General features: G+C 46.7%; 1 protein-coding gene across 18 annotated transcripts in view; it reads left to right on the top strand.

The window, feature by feature from the left end:
* madd (MAP-kinase activating death domain) overlaps window positions 1-21,907 on the top strand; it is a 55,654-nt gene that overhangs the window by 30,000 nt on the left and 3,747 nt on the right. For 6 of the 18 annotated variants that reach the window (XM_076287281.1, XM_076287275.1, XM_076287276.1 and 3 more), the window contains 16 exons: window positions 4,348-4,456; window positions 4,964-5,150; window positions 5,341-5,491; window positions 6,356-6,565; window positions 9,850-9,956; window positions 10,186-10,269; window positions 12,352-12,507; window positions 12,691-12,811; window positions 13,731-13,793; window positions 14,659-14,779; window positions 15,223-15,328; window positions 15,416-15,526; window positions 15,809-15,916; window positions 16,503-16,667; window positions 17,287-17,359; window positions 17,639-17,745. In XM_076287281.1, coding sequence (XP_076143396.1) covers window positions 4,348-4,456; window positions 4,964-5,150; window positions 5,341-5,491; window positions 6,356-6,565; window positions 9,850-9,956; window positions 10,186-10,269; window positions 12,352-12,507; window positions 12,691-12,811; window positions 13,731-13,793; window positions 14,659-14,779; window positions 15,223-15,328; window positions 15,416-15,526; window positions 15,809-15,916; window positions 16,503-16,667; window positions 17,287-17,359; window positions 17,639-17,745 — 1,979 coding nt within the window. The remainder of the gene's footprint in view (window positions 1-4,347; window positions 4,457-4,963; window positions 5,151-5,340; window positions 5,492-6,355; window positions 6,566-9,849; window positions 9,957-10,185; window positions 10,270-12,351; window positions 12,508-12,690; window positions 12,812-13,730; window positions 13,794-14,658; window positions 14,780-15,222; window positions 15,329-15,415; window positions 15,527-15,808; window positions 15,917-16,502; window positions 16,668-17,286; window positions 17,360-17,638; window positions 17,746-21,907) is intronic. The other 12 variants (XM_076287291.1, XM_076287274.1, XM_076287289.1 and 9 more) reach the window with 5 other exon arrangements.

Below are 21,907 nucleotides of genomic sequence, written 5' to 3'. Positions count from 1 at the left end.
ATCTCCCGTTTGCTTCTCTTCTTGGACTGGGGGTTTGGGTCTTGATCATACTCTCTCACTCTCTCCTCTCTCTCTCTCTCTCTCTCTCTCTCTCTCTCTCTCTCTCTCTCTCTATCTATCTATCTATCTAGCTCTCTCTCTCTTTCTCTCTCTCTCTGTCTCTGAGGACCTCAGAAGCCTCTCGGAATGAGATGTGGTGTGGTGTGGTGTGGTGTGTGATGTGGTGGTGTGTTTTGGTCTGTCTCTCAACAACTGCCAATGGTAGTTCAGGGTCCATTCCATTTCAATCGTGCAACAGTTTCTGGCAATTCCTGTCAAAGAAACTTGAAAATTGGATGTTGATTGTTGAAACCCAAGTGGATACTGCTGAGGTGGTCCCAGTCCGTGTTTTTTGTGGCATTGAAATGGAATGGGTAAGACTGCCACAACCCTGCTCCAGGGCGAAGGGTTTATTAACCCTTCGGCTACTTTGTGCGGGTCCAGTCTCGGTCGGCAGCGGTGCAAGGCTGGTGTGGTGTGTGTGGGACCGGACTACGGGCCGCCCACTGTTTTCACTGCCTCTGCAAAGCTGTGTGGGAGACGCGGTCAGGAGTTGACTGGAACCAACATCTGCCCAATCTTGTATCAGTGCATTCCAGATTTTGGCCTCTGAAAGCTCTGTATTTTCTTGACACACACACACACACACACACACACTCTCTCTCACAAATTTCCTTCAATTCCCTAAATGTGCACTCAAAGGAAATTGCAGAGTTCATCTTGTGTGGTGTAACACGATTCTGTCTCATAAAGTGGTCTCTGATGTGCTCTTCCTGTCATTAAAAGTGCTTTTAACCTAATATGGTTCTACTTAAACGTCCCCTCGAAGAATTCAGCTCATCTTTTTGTTGTGTCGCTGTGGTCACTATGACCTTTTTATGAGCTGGAAAGGATCCATTTTGCGCAGATGTTAAGCAGGTCTTGATCATAAACCTGACAGGTTCCATTTTGTTTCGTAGGAGTTTCCATTTGGACAGGTTCCATTTTGTTTCGTAGGAGGAGATTTTGGAGTAGTTGGAGCATATGTTATCTTTGGATTAGATTCACTTTATTATTTTGCAATGCATGCTGTCTTTTTTTTTTTTTTTGGCTTTCATATGTGAAGAAAAGAAGACCAATACACCTCTATTAGGAAACTTTTTCTTTACTAATGAAAATGATAGTTGTTAGGCTATTTCCAGCTGTTTGGCCCAAAACAAAGTTAAATATTGTCTTTACTCCCACACAAGGCAGCTTGATGTAGTCTACAGAACAACAGTAGAACAGTAGAACAAGCAGGAGTCACACCTGCGCAGTTCTACTCTGGAATGTGCTTTCTCTCTCTCTCCCTCCCTCTGCTTATTTCTCTCTTTCTCTCTTTCTCTCTCTCCTGTATCTATGGACCTCTCTTTCTCTGTGTGCTCTGTTGGTGTGTACATGTGTCTGGTGTTTGTGGGCTGATGTTTGGACTGGTTCTGTCTGGGCCGGTGCCACTCTGTCATTCTTTTCCACTGCACTAATTCTGGGTTTTGTGTCCAGTATTTGGGCTAAATTCTCTAATGGAGATTATAACAGAGGTCGGCCCGGGGAGCGGAGAAGGTGGGTTCCGCCCTTTGCTGCGCGAGCTGCATGCTTCTCCAAAAGCCAGTCGACTACATCTCCCAGCATCCTCCCTCTCTCACTGCGCCATTGCTTCCTCTTCATCCACCCATACCGTCCCACCTTTTCTAAGACTCCACCAGTCAACACATTGCTGCAGTTGCGTGCGTCGGCTGTCATTCATCAGAGGGAGACAGAAGACTCATCTCTGCCCCTCTCACCTGTTGTGTGTACCGTCAGGGTTGGGCCCATTGCACACACAAAAACACACTCCCAGTGTTTTCCCAGTGAAGCTAGTCAGGCATGAAGAGACAAACAGCCATGTAGTGAGGAGACACCATGAAATATTAATGAAATTCAGCACCTTGTAGCGATTACAGGCGAAATAACCCTTAGGATGTAAAATGTTGCACGCACGCACAACAAAGTTAAACTGATCTCAACTTTAGTCCTAAATGAGAGAGGCCTTCTGTTTAAACTTCAGTCTTAAAGTAGCACGCTGCGAATTAGCCAAAGCCCTTACTGCATGATGCCTCTGCATCGAGGCTGGGATGAGCTGTGTAAGGAGATGATGGAAGCGAGGAACATCCAGATGATCCCGGGCTGGCCTAGTTGGCGTCGGGTCAGTCACGGGGGACCAGCGGAGAGAGAAGAGTACCAGTCTGCAGAAGCCCTGAGCTGATTAGGAGACGTGGCTTCGGCCAGGGAGGAGATCAGGTTTCCACGCGGGAGGTTCTCACTTCTTCTTTTGATTACTTAGAGACGGCTCTGTCGGGTTACATATTGATCCAAGATGCCCTTTTATGTACAAAGCAGAGCTGCGTTCAATATTTGTATTTGTAGGTGGGTCTGATGCCTTCTAGCAGAGGAAATATTTTCTGAGTGAGTCAGTATGCAGCTGTTGCGGTCATAAAGTCTGGCAAGGTTGAACTCGTGATGGTCCAAGTTGCATCTCCAGAACAACAGCCTGGCATCTGTTGAAACAAAACAAGGATGCCACCTTAAACCTAACTAGAGACCGGCTTTGCGCTTCGGCTGAAAATAATCGGTAAGGTGTTGCCCTTTTGTAGAAGTGATGGAAAGACCCTGTTTTTATTTTTTTTGCCAGAGTTATAGAAGCAGCCTTTTTGATTTTGAGACAGTGCAGCTCTTTCAAAGCCAGCAGCAGACAGATGACAGCTCTACAGCACAGAAGCAAAGTAAGGAGTGCACTTGCCAGAGTCGGGCTGTCAGACTGTCAGGCTTTCCCTGGCTTTTATTTTCTCTCTTTCTCTTTCAGTTTTTCTCTTTCAATTTTTTTTTTTGACAGCAACGTTGTGTGGAATAGTTTGTGAGCCTGTTACATCAGTTTCAGTTGTATGTTAAGCCTGCCTGTGAAACAGTGAATTTGAAATAGAAATTTGAGAAATACTGTAGGGTAGCCTAGTTTTTCCTGAGCGATAAGTGTGTGTGTTTGAAAGCCACATTTGATGTATTGGACACTGTGGTCATGGGCCCAACCCTCTCTGTGGTGTCCCCATTCAGTGGAAAGTGTGTGTGTGTGTGTGTGTGTGTGTGTGTGTGTGTGTGTGTGTGTGTGTGTGTGTGTGTGTGTGTGTGTGTGTGTGTGTGTGTGTGTGTGTGTGTGTGTGTGTGTGTGTGTGTGTGTGTGTGTGTGTGTGTGTTAATGGTATGCCATCGCCATGTCCCACTCGTACACTCTCCTCATGTATGTGTTTGTTTGGACACACTCACTTTACTGTATTGTCTAGTCATGCAATGGCATCTGGTCAGTGTGTATGCAGTGCACACACCATTTCCCTCAGTGTGTGTGTATATGCTGCTACGCTCTCACTTGCATCTTTGGTGTATGTGCCCTCATACATTTGAGCAGGTGGGCGTTAGTGTGTGTGTGTGTGTGTGTGTGTGTGTGTGTGTGTGTGTGTGTGTTTGTGTACAGCTGTAATCATTAGAATTAGGCTCTTCGCATGACACATGATGCATTGGTCTTGTTGCCATGCAGATCGTTTCTCACTCCTCTTGTCACTCTCCAGTCCTGTGTGTGTGTGTGTGTTATTGTGTGTGTGAGTGTGTTCTGTATGTGTGTGGGTCTCTGTTGCCCAAATGGCACCATTTTTTTCTCTGCAACTCCCACCTGTAGTCTGGTCTAATCTTCTCCTCTGCTCTTCTCCCTTCTCCTCTCACTGTGGTTCCTGTAATGTCCTTAGCCCTGTGCTGTAATGACATAGAATAGCGTTTCTTGTCACTTCCGCAACTGTGGATTCTTTGTTTTTCTCTTTCAGAGGTGTTTGTGTATTTCCATTTGTGTGTGTGGGCGATGTGAAAGTGTGTGTGTGTGTGTGTGTGTGTGTGTGTGTGTGTGTGTGTGCTACTGTAAATCTGTTGTTGTCTGTTGTATGTGAATCTAGACGTGTAGGTTGTGTTCATTGTGCATGTTGTTGGATTACAGGTCTGAACAATAGATTTGTTTTTAACTTCAAATAGTATGTTTTGTGTTTTGTGAAAATGAATATCTTTTCTTTATTCAGTTTTTTCCCTGTGAAATGTATGTCTTTGCATGTGTTTTGTGGAGAGTAGTGTGTATGCATGCATTGGGGTTGAAAGGTTTGTATTTGATTGACTGTGTGTGTATGTGCGTGTGTGTGTGTGTGTGTGTGTGAGGGAGAGAGAGAGAGACTGAGTTTCCCTGTGAGCAGTGGCCAGTCCTCACACTCTGTTTGGCCCTTACAGGGGCCCGTGGTCCCAGAGCTCTGGTGGACCAGAAGTCGTCGGTCATCAAGCACAGCCCTACTGTAAAGAGAGAGTCCCCCTCCCCTCAGGGGAAGGCCAACAACACCAGGTTAGAGACTCCACTCTAGCTCTCTCATAGTAACTACCGGTATACCACTTTAACACATTTACCAATCTAACACTAACTATACGAATCTAACACTAACTATACCACCCTAACACTAACCCTATCACTCTAACAGTAGCTATACCAATCTAACATTAGCTATGCCAATCTAACACTAACTATACCACTCTAAGACTATACTACTCTAACACTAGATTTCATTAATACCATAAATGCTTTCAAAAGGGGTCATGTGATTCAACTCCCTAATGAAACCCCATCAAAACTCCAATAACAAATTTCATAAATGACAATGGTGTAAATGCTATTGTAATACTCAGAGCCAACATTTACATTTCAATTCTACCAGTCACAGTTCAGGGCAGTGCATACCTACCCAGAGCAGCCAGTGAATGAAGACAAACAGTGTAAATAAAATGCTAGGTGATATGAAGCAGCATATGAAAAGGGGAGAAGCTTTACCGCGTGGGATGTGTGTTTGTGCTGCAGCGAGAACCAGCAGTTCCTGAAGGAGGTTGTCCAGAGTGTGCTGGAAGGGCAGGGCGTAGGATGGCTCAACATGAAGAAGGTGCGCCGCCTACTGGAGAACGAACAGCTGCGTGGCTTTGTGCTCAGCAAGCTCAACCGCGCCGTCCAATTAGAAGAGGACGCGCGACAGGAGGTCATCAGGGACGTGGTGAGTGGATGGAAGGAGAAGGGAATGGAAGCGAGAGATGCTTCCGGCAAAGTTAACTTTTCTGAAGTCTCTTCCAGCTGGACATTATTTATATGAGAAAAAGGCTACTACAGTGACTTTGAACTGATAAAAGGGTACTTTATGGGTGCTTGATGGGTGTTTTGCTCTTTCTCATTCTCCCATTGTGCAGGAGGTGAACAGGAAGGTGTACAAGGGCATGCTGGACCTGCTGAAGTGTACGGTGTCCAGTTTGGAACACTCGTACACCAACGCAGGCCTGGGGGGCATGGCCAGTGTCTTCAGCCTGCTGGAGATAGCACGCACCCACTACCAAACCAAAGGTAGACACAATACTACACCACACAGCACAGGCACCCACTACCAAACCAAAGGTACAGACACAACACTACACCACACAGCACAGGCACCCACTACCAAACCAAAGGTACAGACACAACACTACACCACACAGCACAGGCACCAACTACCAAACCAAAGGTACAGACACAACACTACTGTACACCACACAACACATTTATCCTGTTTACTGCTACTTTTAGTCAGGCAAGTAACCACTACTGTAGTATTTCTGCCAACCTTGAGTAGCAACAGAAATGCTAATAGACTTTCTTGCTGAGCTAATCAAAAACTGGACTAATCAACAAAACCTAATCACTGTAGATTGATAAATGTTTTGATTTCATTTCTGCAGCACTATAAGGTCTTCTTTGAGTACCTGTAGGTTGAGAGGGCCTTAAAGGAAAAATCCGGCAATTTTTCACATAGATCTCTGTTTCTCGAGGTTAGTGGAGCACTGTTGAGTACTGTTGTTGGTCCAAAAAAAACGATCAATGCTACCTAGCTCGAGTTAGTGCAGCTAACAGCTAGAATCATGCAGAAACAGAGATCTATGTGAAAAATTCCCAGAGTTTTCCTTTAATGTCATAACCTCATATTTCCTGTTGTCGTCCTGACCCCCCCCCTAGCTGCTGAACTTCAGCACTAGGCTATACAGGAGCTCTGATGATCCTCTGACGATCCTCTGTCCTCTGCACTGTCTCTACTCCTCCTCCTCTTTCTCTCTGTTCGACTTCTCTCCCTTTCTCTCTCTCTCTTTATTTCCATGTTTGTGGTTTGGTCTTCCTCTTTCCTCTGTCTTCTTTTCCTGTCTCCCTCCTTCCACGCTGTGCTGCGTGCGTCCGCAGAGGCCGAGAAGCGGAAGCGCAGCCCCATGGAGGGCGCCAGCAGCCCGGGCAGCAAGGAGAGCCCATCGGGCCGCATGGAGAGCGCCCGGGCCGCCGGCGTACTGCTGGTTCCCCGGCTCCAGCTCCACCCGCCTTCCGCCACAACCGGAAAGGGCGCACGCCAATTCGATACCCGCAGTCTGAACGAGGAGAATTTTATTGCGTCCATTGGTGTGTACACCACCCCACTCTGACCCACCCCTCCCTGCATGCTCCTAGGGACTCCGGCTTGTTGAAGAGTCCCCACCCCACCCAGTCTTCCCCCTGGCCTCGAACCACCGAGCTCCAAGGGAGACCTGTGTACTTAAATGTCACTCCCTCCAGAAAGGCACTGTCTCATTCTATGGCCCTAAGTGGTCTACACCTGTTCAATGGGATCAATGAAAGCTATATATGAGCTATTGGAAGTGTTTTTTTTTTCATTCGTTATTATAATTTAGCAGCATGAATTCTTGATATTAGACCTGCATTGCTGTAAAGAATAATTAGCTAAAACCCTTCTAATTGGTGTAGACACACTGGGGGTATATTGTGACACTCTCGCCCACTGGTATGTGTTGCCCCCTCCCCCCCCTTGAATGTTCAAAGTGTGCTTTGTGTTGTTGTGTTTATTTTGGAGTCTGTTTGGTTAGACCCACCCCCCTCTGCTCTAACCCTGTGGATGCATGTTAGCGTAAGTTTCCGTTTGAGAGCTAACCCCAGACCTGCAGCCCTGTGCCCCAGAGATGGGAGAGGGCCTGGGCGTGACCCGGCCCCTCCAGCATGGCCCACCCCTCAGAGCATCTCTCCCCTGTAAACGGCCCAAAGACAAAAACAAAGACTCCAATTAGCAGTTGCTTCCGTTTGAGGCCGTTGGGGTTGTGCCTTTTTCCACAAGCATGGCAGAGCATGGCATGCAGAGCCAGCCTCGCACCTGGTTTTTGGGCCCGTGTACAGGGAACAGACTTTCCACTTTCCACCCCCTTCCCCTGACGTCCACTCTCATAAACCTCCACCTCTCCTCCAGACCTACGACCTGGTTTTGTTTTGGAGAGATGCACCCTCAATTCTACGGAATGTCCTCTTTTTAAGTTTGCACTCCTCCCCTCTGGCTTCTGCAACGCCCCCATCCCACCCACTGGCTAGATGGCTGGACTCACTCACTCACTCACTCACTCACCCACTCACCCTCATCTCACGCCTCCTTACTACAGCTGCCTGAGTGTCACCACACCCCTGGCTCTGGAGAACCCCCACATATCCTCCCACCTCTTCCCCAGACAGCTAGCCCACGCCAGCGGCCTCCTGTCTGGGGCCAAAGACGGCCGATGAGCCATAGCCTTTCTTCTCTCCCCTCCTGGGTGGTTCTCCAGCCTCAGGGTGATCTGGTGCTCTGGATGTTTTGTCATGTGTCTTTGGTAGGCGTGGGAAGCCCGAAATCATCGGTTGCTCTTCCTCGGTGCAACTAAAACACAACTACTCAGGAAACATTACAAAACGTCCTAGAGTTGGATGATGATGCGCATCGTTTGTTTTTTGAAATCATCTTTACGGTTTTCTGTTGGCTCTCATTAAAATGCTCACCCGCCATAACTGCCAGTTTCAACCAGCTCTCTGACTCTCTCTCTGTCTTTCTCTCCTTGCTTGCAATGCATCTTGGGTAGAATTGTGGAGCAGGCACCAGGATAACAGAAAGCAAAATGCTTTGGAAAAGGAACAGAGTAAGATTCTTCTTGCGCAAAACAGAACTTAGACTCTTTGTAGTCTTTGCAGACCACTCCACTTCCCTTTGACTTGCCTGTCTCTTATCCTCCTCAGAGCTCCTCCTCTACCTTAGAGACAAAGCTTTCAACAGATAGAACAAATAGTTGACCTAAGCAGTAGAACTTTTTAACTTAACCTCTTACCCTTTGCCACTATTACTAATGTGTAAACATTTGCTAACCTCTTTCTTGGAATTCATGTAGTTACCCTTCCTTTTCACTTTAACAGTTCATTATCATACAGGACTCTAGCTTAAAGGAACCGTATGTAGGATTTTGGCCAAAACTGGTACTACAATCACTTTCAAAATACTGTAGAGCGGTGTACACTGCAGATGTGGTAACTAGAGCAGAGCTGGCAACCCAGATGCCGAAACACTACTGACTTTGTGATTACTAGATAGGTGGAGGGTGGCGGATTAGGCTAAAACACAAATATGTAAACATCAACATCAGTTGAGGGCTGCAACTTCACTTTTTTAAATGACGATATCCTGGCCGGACTACTGTTGTCAGTGATATAAGTATTTGAAATTAGCATGATTTCCTAATGTCTAGTGACAAATCAGGGCCATTTTATGAATAATTGAATTACATTTCTTACATAGGGTTCCTTTAAAGGCTCTTACTATTGCTGTTTCACTAGTGTTAAATTTATCAAGTCACTAAACCAACTCCACTGTTTTTATTGCTTTGAGATAATTTATTAAGTAGGCCTCCCACTGCAGTGATGTTGCGGTCATATTATATTATATTAGATGTTAAACCAGATGTTAAACCAGTTTTAAGTGATATTACTTACCTTATGCAATAAGTACTATCTCGTCCTACCAGATTATGAATTTTAGCATTTGGGCCCATCGGTGTCCATAGAATGTCCATTGCATATTAGTACTACTTCAAGTACATTCATCTTTCCTAGTCCTTGTTTCTCCTATATACTTCCTCCTGTTCAGAAAAGAACCCAGTGAAGACCTTTAGGTTGGTCTAGATTTCTTTTCCCCACTCCTATTCATCTCTGAGCCTTTCCTTAAGGAGTGTGTTTGACAATACAAACAACTGGTAAGCTTAAGAAGATATTGTTTCCTTTTAAATTACATTGGGGGGCATAATAATCTTACTGTCCTGTGTCATTTTGAGTGGCTGGATTGTGCAGCAACTTCAGCACACAAGTGTCACTGTTTTAAGTAACCGCTTCCAGTAAGTGTGTGTGTATGTGTGTGTGTGTATTTGTGTCTATCTGTACTCCTTTTGTCTGCCTATTACAGCCCTGTGTTTACTGTGTGTGTGTGTGTCTGTCTGTCTGGATGTCGGCTGCTGAGTGTGTGTGGTGTTGAGCTGATCGCCTCGATTCCCTGTCAGTGTCTCGTAGTGGGTTTTAATCTGGTTTGGCCGTGTGGTTGAAACCGTGCCCTCTGCCTGCCTCTGTGTAGTGTTATGACTGACAGCTGTTTGACAGGAAACAAGTACAAGCGAACAAGAAACATTTAGTTCTAACTTGGTGCACATATCTCAGATTATTATATGTTCAACACACAATAGACCACATAGCAATTAAATTATCTCAGAAGCAGATTTACTTCAGGCTACATGTTCAGATCAAAGGAATGCGTTCAGTACAGGAAGCCATAAACTCTGCCAGTCATGTGACATGTCCCATGAGGCCGTGCAGAGGCACGCTGGGCAGCCGTGCTAATGGCGACTCTTCCACAGGAGCGGAGGGGGCCAAGCAGCGCGCCGAGGGCAAGGCAGGAGACACAGAGGAGAAGAAGTCCCAAATCAGCGCCGACAGTGGCCTGAGTGTCACCTCGGGCTCACAGGTGAGCTTACATGTTCTTCAGCCCCCACAACAGGGACACTGGGAGGGTCAGGGACACTGGGAGTGTCAGGGATACTGGGAGGGTCAGGGATGCTGGCTCTCTGGTGCTCTGTGTCTGTGTTTTCTCTCGCTGCCTTTCTTGTTTTCCTCATTTCTTATGCCTTCCGTCTTCTTCTTCTCTCTGTCTCTCTGTGTTTCCCTCTTGTCCGCGCGTCTCTTTGGATGTCCAGAGGAGCGATACGGAGTCTGTGGCCAGCTCTGAACCTCCAGCGCTGACCCGCAGCACCAGTCAGGACTCTGAGGCCAGCACAGTGGTAGGGCACGACCAACCAGGAGAGCTCCCATCCCGCTCTCTATCTCTCCCTCTCTCCCTCTCACTCCCTCCATCTCGCCCTTTTCTCTCTCATTCACAGTGGTAGGGCACAGCCAACAAAGACTGCTCCTACTTCGTTCTCTCTCTTTTTCCACCCTCCTTCTCCTTCCATTTATCACCCCTTCTCTCGTTCTCTTTCCCTCCCTCTCTCTCTCTTGGTGTCTTTCATTCTCTGGCTTCTGCTCCCTCCTCCTCCTCTCTGTCTCCCTCTCTCTCAGATCATATCACAACTTAATAAAATCACTTCCTTCTCTTGCATCAGCTCCCATTCCAGCACTACCTACCAAACTCTGCTACCCCCTCAGAAGTGGCAGAAGTGTGTGTGTGTGTGTGTGTGTGTGTGTGTGTGTGTGTGTGTGTGTGTGTGTGTGTGTGTGTGTTATATCCGGCGCTTCTGACTCCGACTCTCACTATGTCTTCTGTCTGACTCACCTCATCACTCTCTGCTCTTAATCATCTGAGCCACGTTCACTTTCATCCACCTCCTTCTCTCTCTCTTTCCTTCTCTCTCCCTCTCTCTCTCTCTCCATCTCTCTCTCTCCGTCTCTGTCTCCCTCTCTCTCTCTCTCTCTCTCCCTCCCTCCTACGCTCTCTCTGCTCGTGACCTTCATCTCCAGCCCCTCATGTCTGTGTTCAGCTCTTTCTATTAATAATTATGCTGAATTCATTACCCTCAAAGACAAACTGGGAAACTGACTGTTTAGCATTGGCCCAGTGTTGTCTGTAAGCCAGGAATCTGGGCGGCTGCCGACCGGCCTGTTGATGCGTCGTCCTTGATGTGTAATTGAGTTATGACAGCGAGTGCTCTCGGGGGACGCATCTGGAAGGAAGCCGCACGCACAAGGCCTCGGCCTGCGCGCGTCAAATGTGATTTACGTCTGACTAATTGAGTTGTCATGAGTGACTCGGCAGACTGCTGCTCGCCACGCACACGCAGGCTGGAAGAAAATAGTCTATACATGTTATTAGATGACTGGAGTTATAATTAGCTTTACATACATACATTAATAAATAAAATTTCGTGTAAAGCAATTGTAGAGCCTAGTAAAATTAGGTTTCTCCTTTCACACAACACGGTGTAATCTGTGGGGATGGGTAGCGTAGTATTTTCAGAGGGGTAGAGACCAGCATTTCTAGAACTAAATATAGTAAGTAAGTAAAATTTATTTATAAGGCACATTTAAAATACAGTTTACACTGACCAAAGTGCCGTACATAGTGCAATTAAAAGACAATACATGAATACAGATATCAATCAGATAACAATCATAAAAGGGCAGGGAAAGCCAGGGAAAAAAGGTGTGTTTTGAGCCTAGATTTAAAAATTGTGATGAAGGGAGCATCTCTGATGGAAGGTGGCAGCTGATTCCATAGTGTATTCTGTTTACCTAGAGCTGGACAGCATCAAAGCTCCCAACCATGGAAACTATTTGTGGCTCAAATCCCTACTTTAAATGTGTTAGTCTAACAAACTTACAATCACACAAAAGACCAAGCAGGCATATGCCATTTACAGCCAGCTGTAAAAGCCCAGCTACTGTAGGTCTGTACATTGTGTTTTCTTTTGCTGTGCGACACACAGGTTCTCATATAGACTGGACTGTATACCTGACAGGTCCTCATATACAGTAAACAGGTCTCTGTGCCTGTCTTCATATACAGTAGAGTCAACTTACACTTTCGCTACCTTACCTGATCATATAGCATAATCACACTCTGTGCCAGTCCTCATATAGAGTAAACAGATCAGATCCTCATATAGTAAACAGATCCTTATATAAAGTAAACTCACACTGTGGCTACCTAACCCGATCATATAGCATAATCACACTCTGTGCCAGTCCTCCTGTAGTGTAAGCTCCCACTGTGATCACTCCTAACCTGGCCTCTGTGCCTAGGCACATGGCAGCATAGCATAGCATATAGCATAGCATAGCATAAACACACACTACACCCCCTCCCCCAACTTAAACTCTTTGCATACACTATGGTCACCCTCTAACCTGGTGTCTGTGCCCGGCAGGTGAGCAACAGCTCAGGTGAGACCCTGGGAGCGGATAGCGACCTGAGCAGCACAGCAGGGGACGGCCTGGGCAGACAGGCGCCTCACCTGACCCTCTCCAGGGGCACCCTGTCCGACAGCGAGATAGAGACCAACCCCGCCACCAGCTCTGTGTTTGTGAGTAGCCAGTAGCTACGACTCCAGAATAGTCTGACACAATGCATCTGGATGTGATTCAGCTCCTATCAGCACTGGATCATGTAGTCTACAGTTTCGTGAGGAGCCGTGTTCTGTGTCTGCGTTCTGGTGAGTAAGTTGGTGTGGAGGTGGAGTGTGATGGGGGTTTGTCTGTTTTTTCAGGGGAAGACCCACCAGCTGAAGCCTGGGAAGAGGGAGCCGAAGGGGGTCATGTCCAAAGGAGGACCACCGCCACCTCTGGAGGATGTCAGCATGAGGATCTACCTGTGTGAGGGCCTGCTGGGTAGGTAACCCCGACCCCTGACCCATGAAAGTGTCACCCAAGTCATCGTCTCACGTGCTGGCTTTTTATATTTGCAGAATATTCTTACTTCACACATCAAATTCTGTCTAATTCAGTTTGGAAACAATGTTTGCTTTTATTGCACTGATATGACTTTTACTGTTGTTTTTTTCCTCCTGAACTCAAGAGTAGCAGGATCCATGTCTCTAGGGAATACTCCACACATGTTTTACATGTTAATTGGACATACTGCTCGGAATCAGTTTGTCACCATATGGGCCGTGCAGTCTATCAGTCAGTACAGGTACATCTCAGAAAATAATATTTCAAACTGTATTTCAAAAACCGAAACTATCATATCATCTAGATTCAACACACAACCTCAAAATATTGAATAAAAATCTCAAAATATTGAATAAAATATTATACAGACCTGAGATCTCCAATCAGCTAATTAAGGAAAATCACCGGCCATGGTTTCCTGAACCTTTAATCTCTCTGTCTGAACAGAGAAATGGACTTTTCCATGACATTACATTTTTTGAGATGCACCTGCAAACAGACACACATGCTTTGGAACTTGTGTTCTAATCACCAGCACGTGAATGAAAACAGTAAAAAGTGTCGTTTAGCGCCATTGGCCAAGTTGTTTTCCTCCTTCCCGCTCTGTTCTTCCTTGTGATAACGAGCTTGTGTATTAACACCTGTGCTCTGTCGCTGCCCTCAGCTTGCTGCAGGCTAACCCACTGCTCTCGCTCTTCCTCCATCTTTCTGTCTGTCTGTTTATGCTTGTCTCTTTCTCTGGTTCTACTCCTACTGTCTCTCTTCTCTCTATCCTTCTCTACCTCTACCTCTCTCTCTCCCTCTCTCTTGCCTTCCTCTCGGTTTCTGCTGTGTGGCTCTGGGGTCACCTGGGCAGGGCGTGACAAGAGCTCCATGTGGGACCAGCTGGAGGATGCTGCCATGGAGACCTTCTCCTTGAGTATGGCTTACTGCTTGTCTCTCACTCCCAGCTCTGGGTGTGCTTTACTGTGGCGTGTGTGTGTGTGTGTGTGTGTGTGTGTGTGTGTGTGTGTGTGTGTGTGTGTGTGTGTGTGTGTGTGTGTGTGTGTGTGTGTGTGTGTGTGTGTTTCTGTCTGTTTATATGAGTGTGTAAACTTGAGTTGTGTGTGTTTGTATATAATTGAACAGAAGTGTGAATGTGTGTTTGTGGTTTGTCTATGTTTGTTTTTGTGGTGGTGAGCAGCATGCCACTAAATAATGCATGTGTTATGAGTGGCTCCTCTCCTAGCTGAGCTGCGGCTCTATCTGGCCATGCCGAGTTACTTTAGTGTGCCCTTAGCTGCACTTCAGCTTCACTTATTTATGATGGCAGTCATGCAAAAGCTAGTGCCAACGCTAACACTTTAGAGGAGCTCTGCAGGGGAGCTGAGGACTGCCTGGGGAGAGCATGTCAGGTCAGCTGACAGATATGCAGTGGTAGCTTATGTTTTGCTCCTGCAGAATGTGTGTGTGTGTGTGCATGAGGGTGTTGTGTGTGAAAGTGAAATGGAATTATATTATATATATATATATATATTTAGATTTCATAAATCTCTTGACTTGTGAATGTAGCTGTATCAGACATACTGGATGTCTTGCTACACATCGGAAGATGTGTGCACGTGTGTGTGTGTGTTGCGTGCATGCATTCATGGGTATTTGCATGACAGGCATGAATAAAATGAAGGAATCATTAATTATTAAGTGTTTGTTGTGCTCAGAGACCATCTGCGGTAAGTTTGTTGTAGTAAACGTGTGTGTGTTCCCCCGTGCGTCCGATCAGCATGCGTAATGTGCCCCTGCAGGCAAAGAGCGCTCCACTCTGTGGGACCAGATGCAGTTCTGGGAGGACGCCTTCTTGGACGCCGTGATGCTGGAGCGGGAGGGCATGGGCATGGACCAGGGCCCGCATGAGATGATCGACAGGTGGGTAACCCCGCGCTCGCCACCCCTCCAGGGCCTTGGCCACACCAATAGCACTGTGGGGGGCAGCTGTGGTACCCGCTGCAGCATCATGACCACACGCGTCACTCGCTCCACATGCATCATAGAAACACGGTTTGATTCTGGCCGGCAGTCGTTTCCCGATCTTACTCCATGTCTCTCTCTTCCACTCATCCCATTCCTGTGTGTGTGTGTGTGTGTGTGTGTGCGTGTTTGTGTGTGTGCGTGTTTGTGTGTGTGCGTGTTTGTGTGTGTGCGTGTTTGTGTGTGTGTGTGTGTGTGTGTGTGTGTGTGTGTGTGTGTGTGTATGTGTGTGGGCGCGCGTGTGTCTGTGCGTGTGTGTGTGTGTGTGTGTGTGTGTGTGTGTGTGTGTGTGTGTGTGTGTGTGTGTGTGTGTGTGTGTACACGTTTGTGTGGCCCCCCAGGTACCTGTCCCTGGGTGACCACGACCGAAAGCGGCTGGAGGATGATGAGGACCGGCTCTTAGCCACACTACTGCACAACATGATCGCCTACATGCTCATGATGAAGGTAGGCCACTGGGCTGTAATACACATGAACCTCTCAGCCACTCCAGGTAGTGGGATCATTCTCACAGCTTTTGTGTGTGTGTCATAGGTAAGCAAGGCTGATATTCGGAAGAAGGTGAGGCGTCTGATGGGCAAGTCTCACATTGGCCTGACGTACAGCCAGGAGATCAACGACATCCTGGACCGCCTCAATAACCTGGTAAGGAGCCTCTCTGTCCTGTGTCCTTTCTCAAGGACGGCCATTCATTATGACCCCCGGGTCAGGTGTGTTAAGGCCAACCCCACTGGCGACAACATTACTGTCTAAGGATTTGACGCTTAAGAGAAACGTTGCCGTCTACACGTGTCTTTGCTCCTTTAAAAATAATGGAGTTCTAAACTTTGGCGTCACTTGACGCGCGTCAGACGCCGCCAGTGGGCGTTGGCCTTTAGACCAGCCGTGTGCAGAGCTGCTGTGCTGACTCTATTCCCTCTGTCTCAGAACGGCCGTGAGCTACCCATCAGGCCGAGCGGCAGCCGGCACATTAAGAAGCAGACGTTTGTGGTGCATGCTGGGACAGACACCACAGGGGACATCTTCTTCATGGAGGTGAGTCAGTGCACCCATCAGCCCAACAGGTAGCCAGTCTGCCTCCATATGGAGAGAGTGAAGCATTACAAACATGTTGGTGGACTCCAGGACAAATCGTTTACTGAATGATACCGGTTAGAATCCTAGGACCAGTTAAATTAATTTAACGAGGGCCCAAGTGCCCACGGGGACCAGGGTTCGAGTCCAACCTGGGTCATTTCACGATCCCGCTCCGTCTCTCTCCCACTCTTTTTCTGTCAGTCCCTCACTGTTCTTTTCGAAATATAGACATAAAGCCCCAAAAAGTATACTTATACTTCTTTTTTATTAAATGCAAGCTGAATGACCTTTGTAGTGTCCTTAAAAATGTCCCGTGCAGGGGGTTGTGGTGCAAGCAGGAACATCCATTCATCCACATTCAGGTGTAAGGGCCAACGGGTCCCGGGTTTTGATTCCGACCTGCGGTCATCTCCCAATCTCACATCCGCCTCCCTCCTACTGTCCTGTCAATCTCTACCGTCCCGTCTGAACTAAAGACAGAGGGGCAGCTGTGTAGAAGCGCCGCGTGTGTGATGCGCTCTCTGTGTCTGTGGTTCTCCTGCAGGTGTGTGACGACTGCATCGTGCTGCGCAGCAACATTGGCACGGTGTACGAGCGCTGGTGGTACGAGAAGCTCATCAACATGACCTACTGTCCCAAGACCAAGGTGCTGTGTCTCTGGCGACGCAACGGCCAAGAAACCCAGCTCAATAAGTTCTACACTAAGAAGGTAGGTCCACACAGCCATCAACTATTAAGGTATTCTATTGACACAAGTTATATTTTGCCATCATTTATTTGGTCAATTTGTGAATGAACACAGCACACATATTACTGTAAGAATAAAAATCTTGGCCCCGGCCGTGCCGCAACTGGCTGGGGCACCTGCACCGTACGCCGGCGACCCGGGTTCGATTCCCGCCCCATGGTCCTTTCCGGATCCCACCCTGACTCTCTCTCCCACTCACTTTCTGTCATTCTCCACTGTCCTCTTTGCATTAAAGGCATAAAAGCCACAAAAATATATACTTTAAAAAAAAAAAAAAAAGATCCTCCTTAAATCCTCCAAATAATGTTGGTGGTGCATAGTCAGGCTTTACATCTAGTGCCATGGATCTAATCTTGAATGGGTGGTAATGCAGTAATGCAGGTGTGGATCATCAACAGTGGCACAATATTGTCATCTGTTCAGGGCATATGCTGTAGAGCACAGAAGGGTTTCTTTTTCCGCAATTGCATTTTCTTTATTGTGTCCCTATATCGTCCTCACTGTCCATAGTCTTAGCAGAACACCAGAGGGCGCTCTTCTGTAGTGAACGTGATCTGGTTTTCTTTGTTTTTCCGTGCAGTGTCGTGAGCTGTACTACTGTGTGAAGGACAGCATGGAGCGGGCAGCTGCACGTCAGCAGAGCATCAAACCAGGTACTGTCTGGAGGAGTCATTTAGTTTGGACCAATGGGAGCATGTGTGTGAGACTGTATGTTCATACAGAAACTTGCTCGTAAAGGGAAAGACACACTGAGTGTCAGGGTGGAGGGTCTGTGTGTGTGTGTGTGCGTGTGTGTGTGTGTGTTTGTATTTGTGTGTGTGTGTGTGTGTGGGGGGGGGGGGGGCTGTGTGTGTGTGTGTGTGTGTCTGAGTGTGTGTGTGTGTGTGTGTGGACATAGAGGATTTGAGTACTGTGGTGTGTGTGTTGTCCAGGTCCAGAGCTTGGGGGTGAGTTCCCCGTGCAGGACATGAAGACCGGCGAGGGCGGCCTGCTGCAGGTGACTCTGGAGGGTATCAACCTCAAGTTCATGCACAGCCAGGTAAGGAGGCCCGACCGATGCCGATGCCACTGACCTCACTTCCTGCATGCCTCAACCCTCTCTCTCTTTCTCTCGCTCAGCCTCAGTCTCAGGCTTCAGCACCATCAGACCCCCCAGCTTCAGTCACTCAGCCCCCCCTTCCTCATACTCCAACTCCCCCCACCCCCTACACCCCCCCCCCCTCAGGCCTCTCTCTGCTTGGGGCTTCCTCTAAAAACTCACAGAATCACAACACACATCACTTAAAGGGACTCTTTCCCAATAGTTTTCAGGTCTACTAAGAGAGGATGGGCTCTCGACCCCTAAAAGACTAAGCGAGAGCTCTGAAGTACACTTTGAGCAGTAGACTTGAAAACTTTTGGGGAAGAGGGTTTTAGGTCTGTTTTTTTATTATTATTATTATTATTATTATTATTATTATTGTTATTATTATTATTGGGGGTGTGATTGTGATCAGTGTTTTCAGCCCCATGAGTTGTTTGAGGAAGAGCTTTTGTATATTGGCCTTCTTTAATTTGCCAGTTTTGTTATTATTTATTTGCATTGTCCCTTGCAGTTGTGTATGTACAGTATGTGTGTGTTGTATATGTGTTAAACTGTGAGCACATTCAGCAAATACTCTCTGTCACTATGAAACCTTAAATGTGGTGCCCAAAACCATACTTTCAGTCTGTCTGTGCGTGTGCGTGTGTGTGTGTGTGTGTGTGTACTGTAAGATCTGAATTTGATGTGGGTGTTCAAGTGATTGCATTCTTATAGGGGGTTCTCTTGTGGTTGGGTCATTCAGGCAACTGACAGGTTTTGCCACTATGCTTTGCTAAGTTCATTCATTTTTATATATGAAGCGACTGCACGGTGTCATCAAAATAGCTTTTTTGAGGCGGCCATCTTTGTAGTTTTTTCTGAATAACCCATTTATAGAAGTTCTGTGTTTTCCATCAGCTACTACAGCATGAACTCCATTGCCATTTCACTACCCATACAGCCCTCAATAACAGCTCTCAATAGTACTAGATAAGGAGGTGGGGTGCATTTGGATGGTGTGCAGATTCATGGTTGTTGCATCACTAGAATAGTATAGCCTTTCAGGCACCTGTAATTGTTGTTATGTTGTTATTACAGTGTGTAGTAATAGTATATAATTGTAGTTACACACAGGAAAATATGCTTTTTAGTCCTTGTGCAATTGGTTGGGGACTTCCCACAGTGGGCAAATCCCTCACTGTCTCAGACCCAGCAAATGAGTGTCAGTGTGACAACGCAAGTGGATGATGCATCACAGCCATCATACTGATAAGCAGCAACAATAATTCCTTTATGAACATTTTACTTGTCAATTGGACACCTTATTTAATGTCACATCCTTGGTGAATTGCCTTTTTCCATGCAATCATCATAAGGTGCAATTCCGTAGACACGACAAAAGCTTAGGCACTCCTATACCCACCTTAAAGGGCCGTTCACTCCAAGAACGATAACTATAACAACATCGGCAAAAAAAAATATATTGTTTAAGCTAATATGAATGACGATGTCCACGCATAAACTATACCGATATGCTAAAACATGAAGAACGATATCATGGGGGATCATTTTCAGAGCGCTAAAAAGCTGTCAGCCAATCAGAATCTCATCAAATTTTAGCCATCACATTCATCAACACAGGGAAAGACTTTTCTTATCGTTTATCAGTGTGGGCGTTTTCAGCGTTATACCTCTAGTTATCCTTATAGTTATCATTCCTGGTGTGAACGGCCCTTTATTCCTAGAGAACAGAACAAGGTTCCCCTTTAGGGCCAGCGTATCTGTCGGGAAACAGGTGTTCCCCTTGCCTATGATTGTCAGGATGTACACTTCACGTCGTAGTAGATACACACCTCCAGGTGCTCTCTTTCAGCTCTTTCATCATGCTGTTCTTTTGATTGAGTAAAGACATCCCAAGCTTGGAACGGAAGCCTACCTCTTCAACTGCCTCCTCTCAAATTAGTCTTTCTACTTCAACCTGTCATCTGTTCTACATGGCTCTTGCTGACAGCTAGCTAGTTTCTACTTCAGCTTAGTTAACAGTGTTGCCGTTGGATATCCTGTGACTACCTGCCAGGTACATTTTTGAAGAAATCTGTTACTCTTTCACCTGCAAAGTGAGTGTGTGTCCTTCTGAAGTAACATATGGTCAGCAGTACTTTATAATCGGCCCACCTCCTGAGCTCTGCTCTCATAGTTACGCCTCCTCGTGCTGTTTTCCAGTGTGTTAGCTCTCTTAGGTACACTAGCCTCCATTGATGGGGCCATGCCACTTTCTGCTGATCAACACTCTACACTGGCAACATTATTTTCATCCTACAGAGGGGAGCCCATCTGCTGAGAACAGGTCCTGTGGTGAGATTTTCAGATTGCTGATGTCTTGGGCCTCATGCATTTTTTTACATTGGTCGGATAGTGCAGTTTGTAAAGCGATCTCTGCAGGTATTCCATTGTGTGTCTGCTGACCATGTCTACTCTTAAACACTCTTACTGGTGAAGGTGGCGTGTGTGTGTGTGTGTGTGTGTGTGTGTGTGTGTGTGTGTGTGTGTGTGTGTGTGTGTGTGTGTGTGTGTGTGTGTGTGTGTGTGTGTGTGTGTGTGTGTGTGTGTGTGTGTGTGTGTGTGTGTGTGTGTGTGTGTGTGTGTGTGTGTGTGTGTGTGTGTGTGTGTGTGTGTGTGTGTGTGTGTGTGTGTGTGTGTGTGTACTAGTGTGTGCATGCATCTCAGGGAGTGTGTGTGTGTGAGAGAGAGTGCGAGTGAATGCATGCGTGAATGCGTCTCAGGGTGTGTGTGTGTGTGTGTGCGTGTGCGAGTGTGCTGAGTGCATCTCAGAGTGTGTGAGTGTGTGCATCTCAGGGAGTGTGGAGGGGTGCCAGCCCTCTCTGCTGGAGGAGGAGGCATGGAGGGTAAAGGGGGTTGGAGCAGGGCAGAGCCAGAGCTCTAGTCTCACACGCTGCACAAGGTTAAGAGTAATCCAACACTGCTGGACACATTTAGGGCCCTCATTTCAATGATGGGCAAAGAGCAAAGTGTTAAGTCTAACAAAAGTTAATTTAATATCTGGGCAAAATCAGTTTATTACCATGGGCAAGACCTTAACTCCAAAATGTAATTTAATATCTGGGCAAAATCAGTTTGCTCATTTAGTATCTGGGCAAAATCAGTTTGCTCATTTAGTATCTGGGCAAAATCAGTTTGCTCATTTAATACCATGGGCAAGACCGTAACTCCAAAAGTTAATTTATTGTCTGGGCAAAGTCAGTTTGCTAAGTTAACACCATGGCCAAGACCTCCAAACATGGTTGAGTCAGCTCAGTGCTCCCATATGCCACATGATGGCTGTAGTTCATGCCAGATAACTTTGCCTGTTGATAGACTTTGCACTTTGCCCACTATTGAAATTAGGGCTCTTAGTCTTTTTGCTTTAGGAATACAGTTACTTGTACATCCCATGGCTTTATTTATTTATTTATTTATTTATTTTTGGGGGGGGGGGGGGTTGTTCTGTTCTTTATTGACCATTGGTACTAATCCAAGTCCAGCTCGTAAGGGTGGGGAGTTAGCCTAGCGTCTGCTTGAGCGCTGGCGGGTGTTTTTTATTTCTCGTGCTCTTCTGTCCGATAATAATCCAAACCGTTTCTCTCCCATGCTCTCTCCCCCTGCAAGGAGCGGAAGGTACACGACTTCTGCTGTCTTTGCTTGTTAGCAGTACCTCTTCTTCCTCTCTACTGTTTGTTTTTGCTTTTCTTTTTCTTTTCTCCTTCTCCATCCGTAGCTCTATGGCAACCTTCAGTTGTAGTGCCACTTGTCTCTCTTATTCTTTTGTCATGACGGGATTTCCATGTGTGTATTGCATGGGCCGTATGCAGTCAAACCGTAGACACTCCTCAGGACATAGTGGCCCATAGTGGACATAGTCTTCAGCAGGAGAGGCCCATAGCAATTTTCTTTTGTCCATTCACAAAAAAAGACTCCATTCCAGGTACATGTCTAGCAGACCCCAGTGGGTAAATTTAGCATCCCGATACAGGTGAATCACTGCAGGGTCTCAGTCCCAGTCACCTCATGTAGTAAGAATCGGAGAGGTGGCGTAGCAACATATGCCACTATGTCATTCAGCTCCCCCTGCCTTCCCATT

Source organism: Alosa pseudoharengus, unplaced genomic scaffold (assembly GCF_046254945.1).
Source record: "Alosa pseudoharengus isolate Yale_2024_CS ecotype anadromous, Long Island Sound unplaced genomic scaffold, YU_APseudo_1.1 YU_APseudo_1.1_scf_16, whole genome shotgun sequence".
In the NCBI taxonomy this organism is placed as follows: Eukaryota; Metazoa; Chordata; class Actinopteri; order Clupeiformes; family Clupeidae; genus Alosa; species Alosa pseudoharengus.
This window is presented reverse-complemented; position numbering and strand designations above follow the sequence as displayed.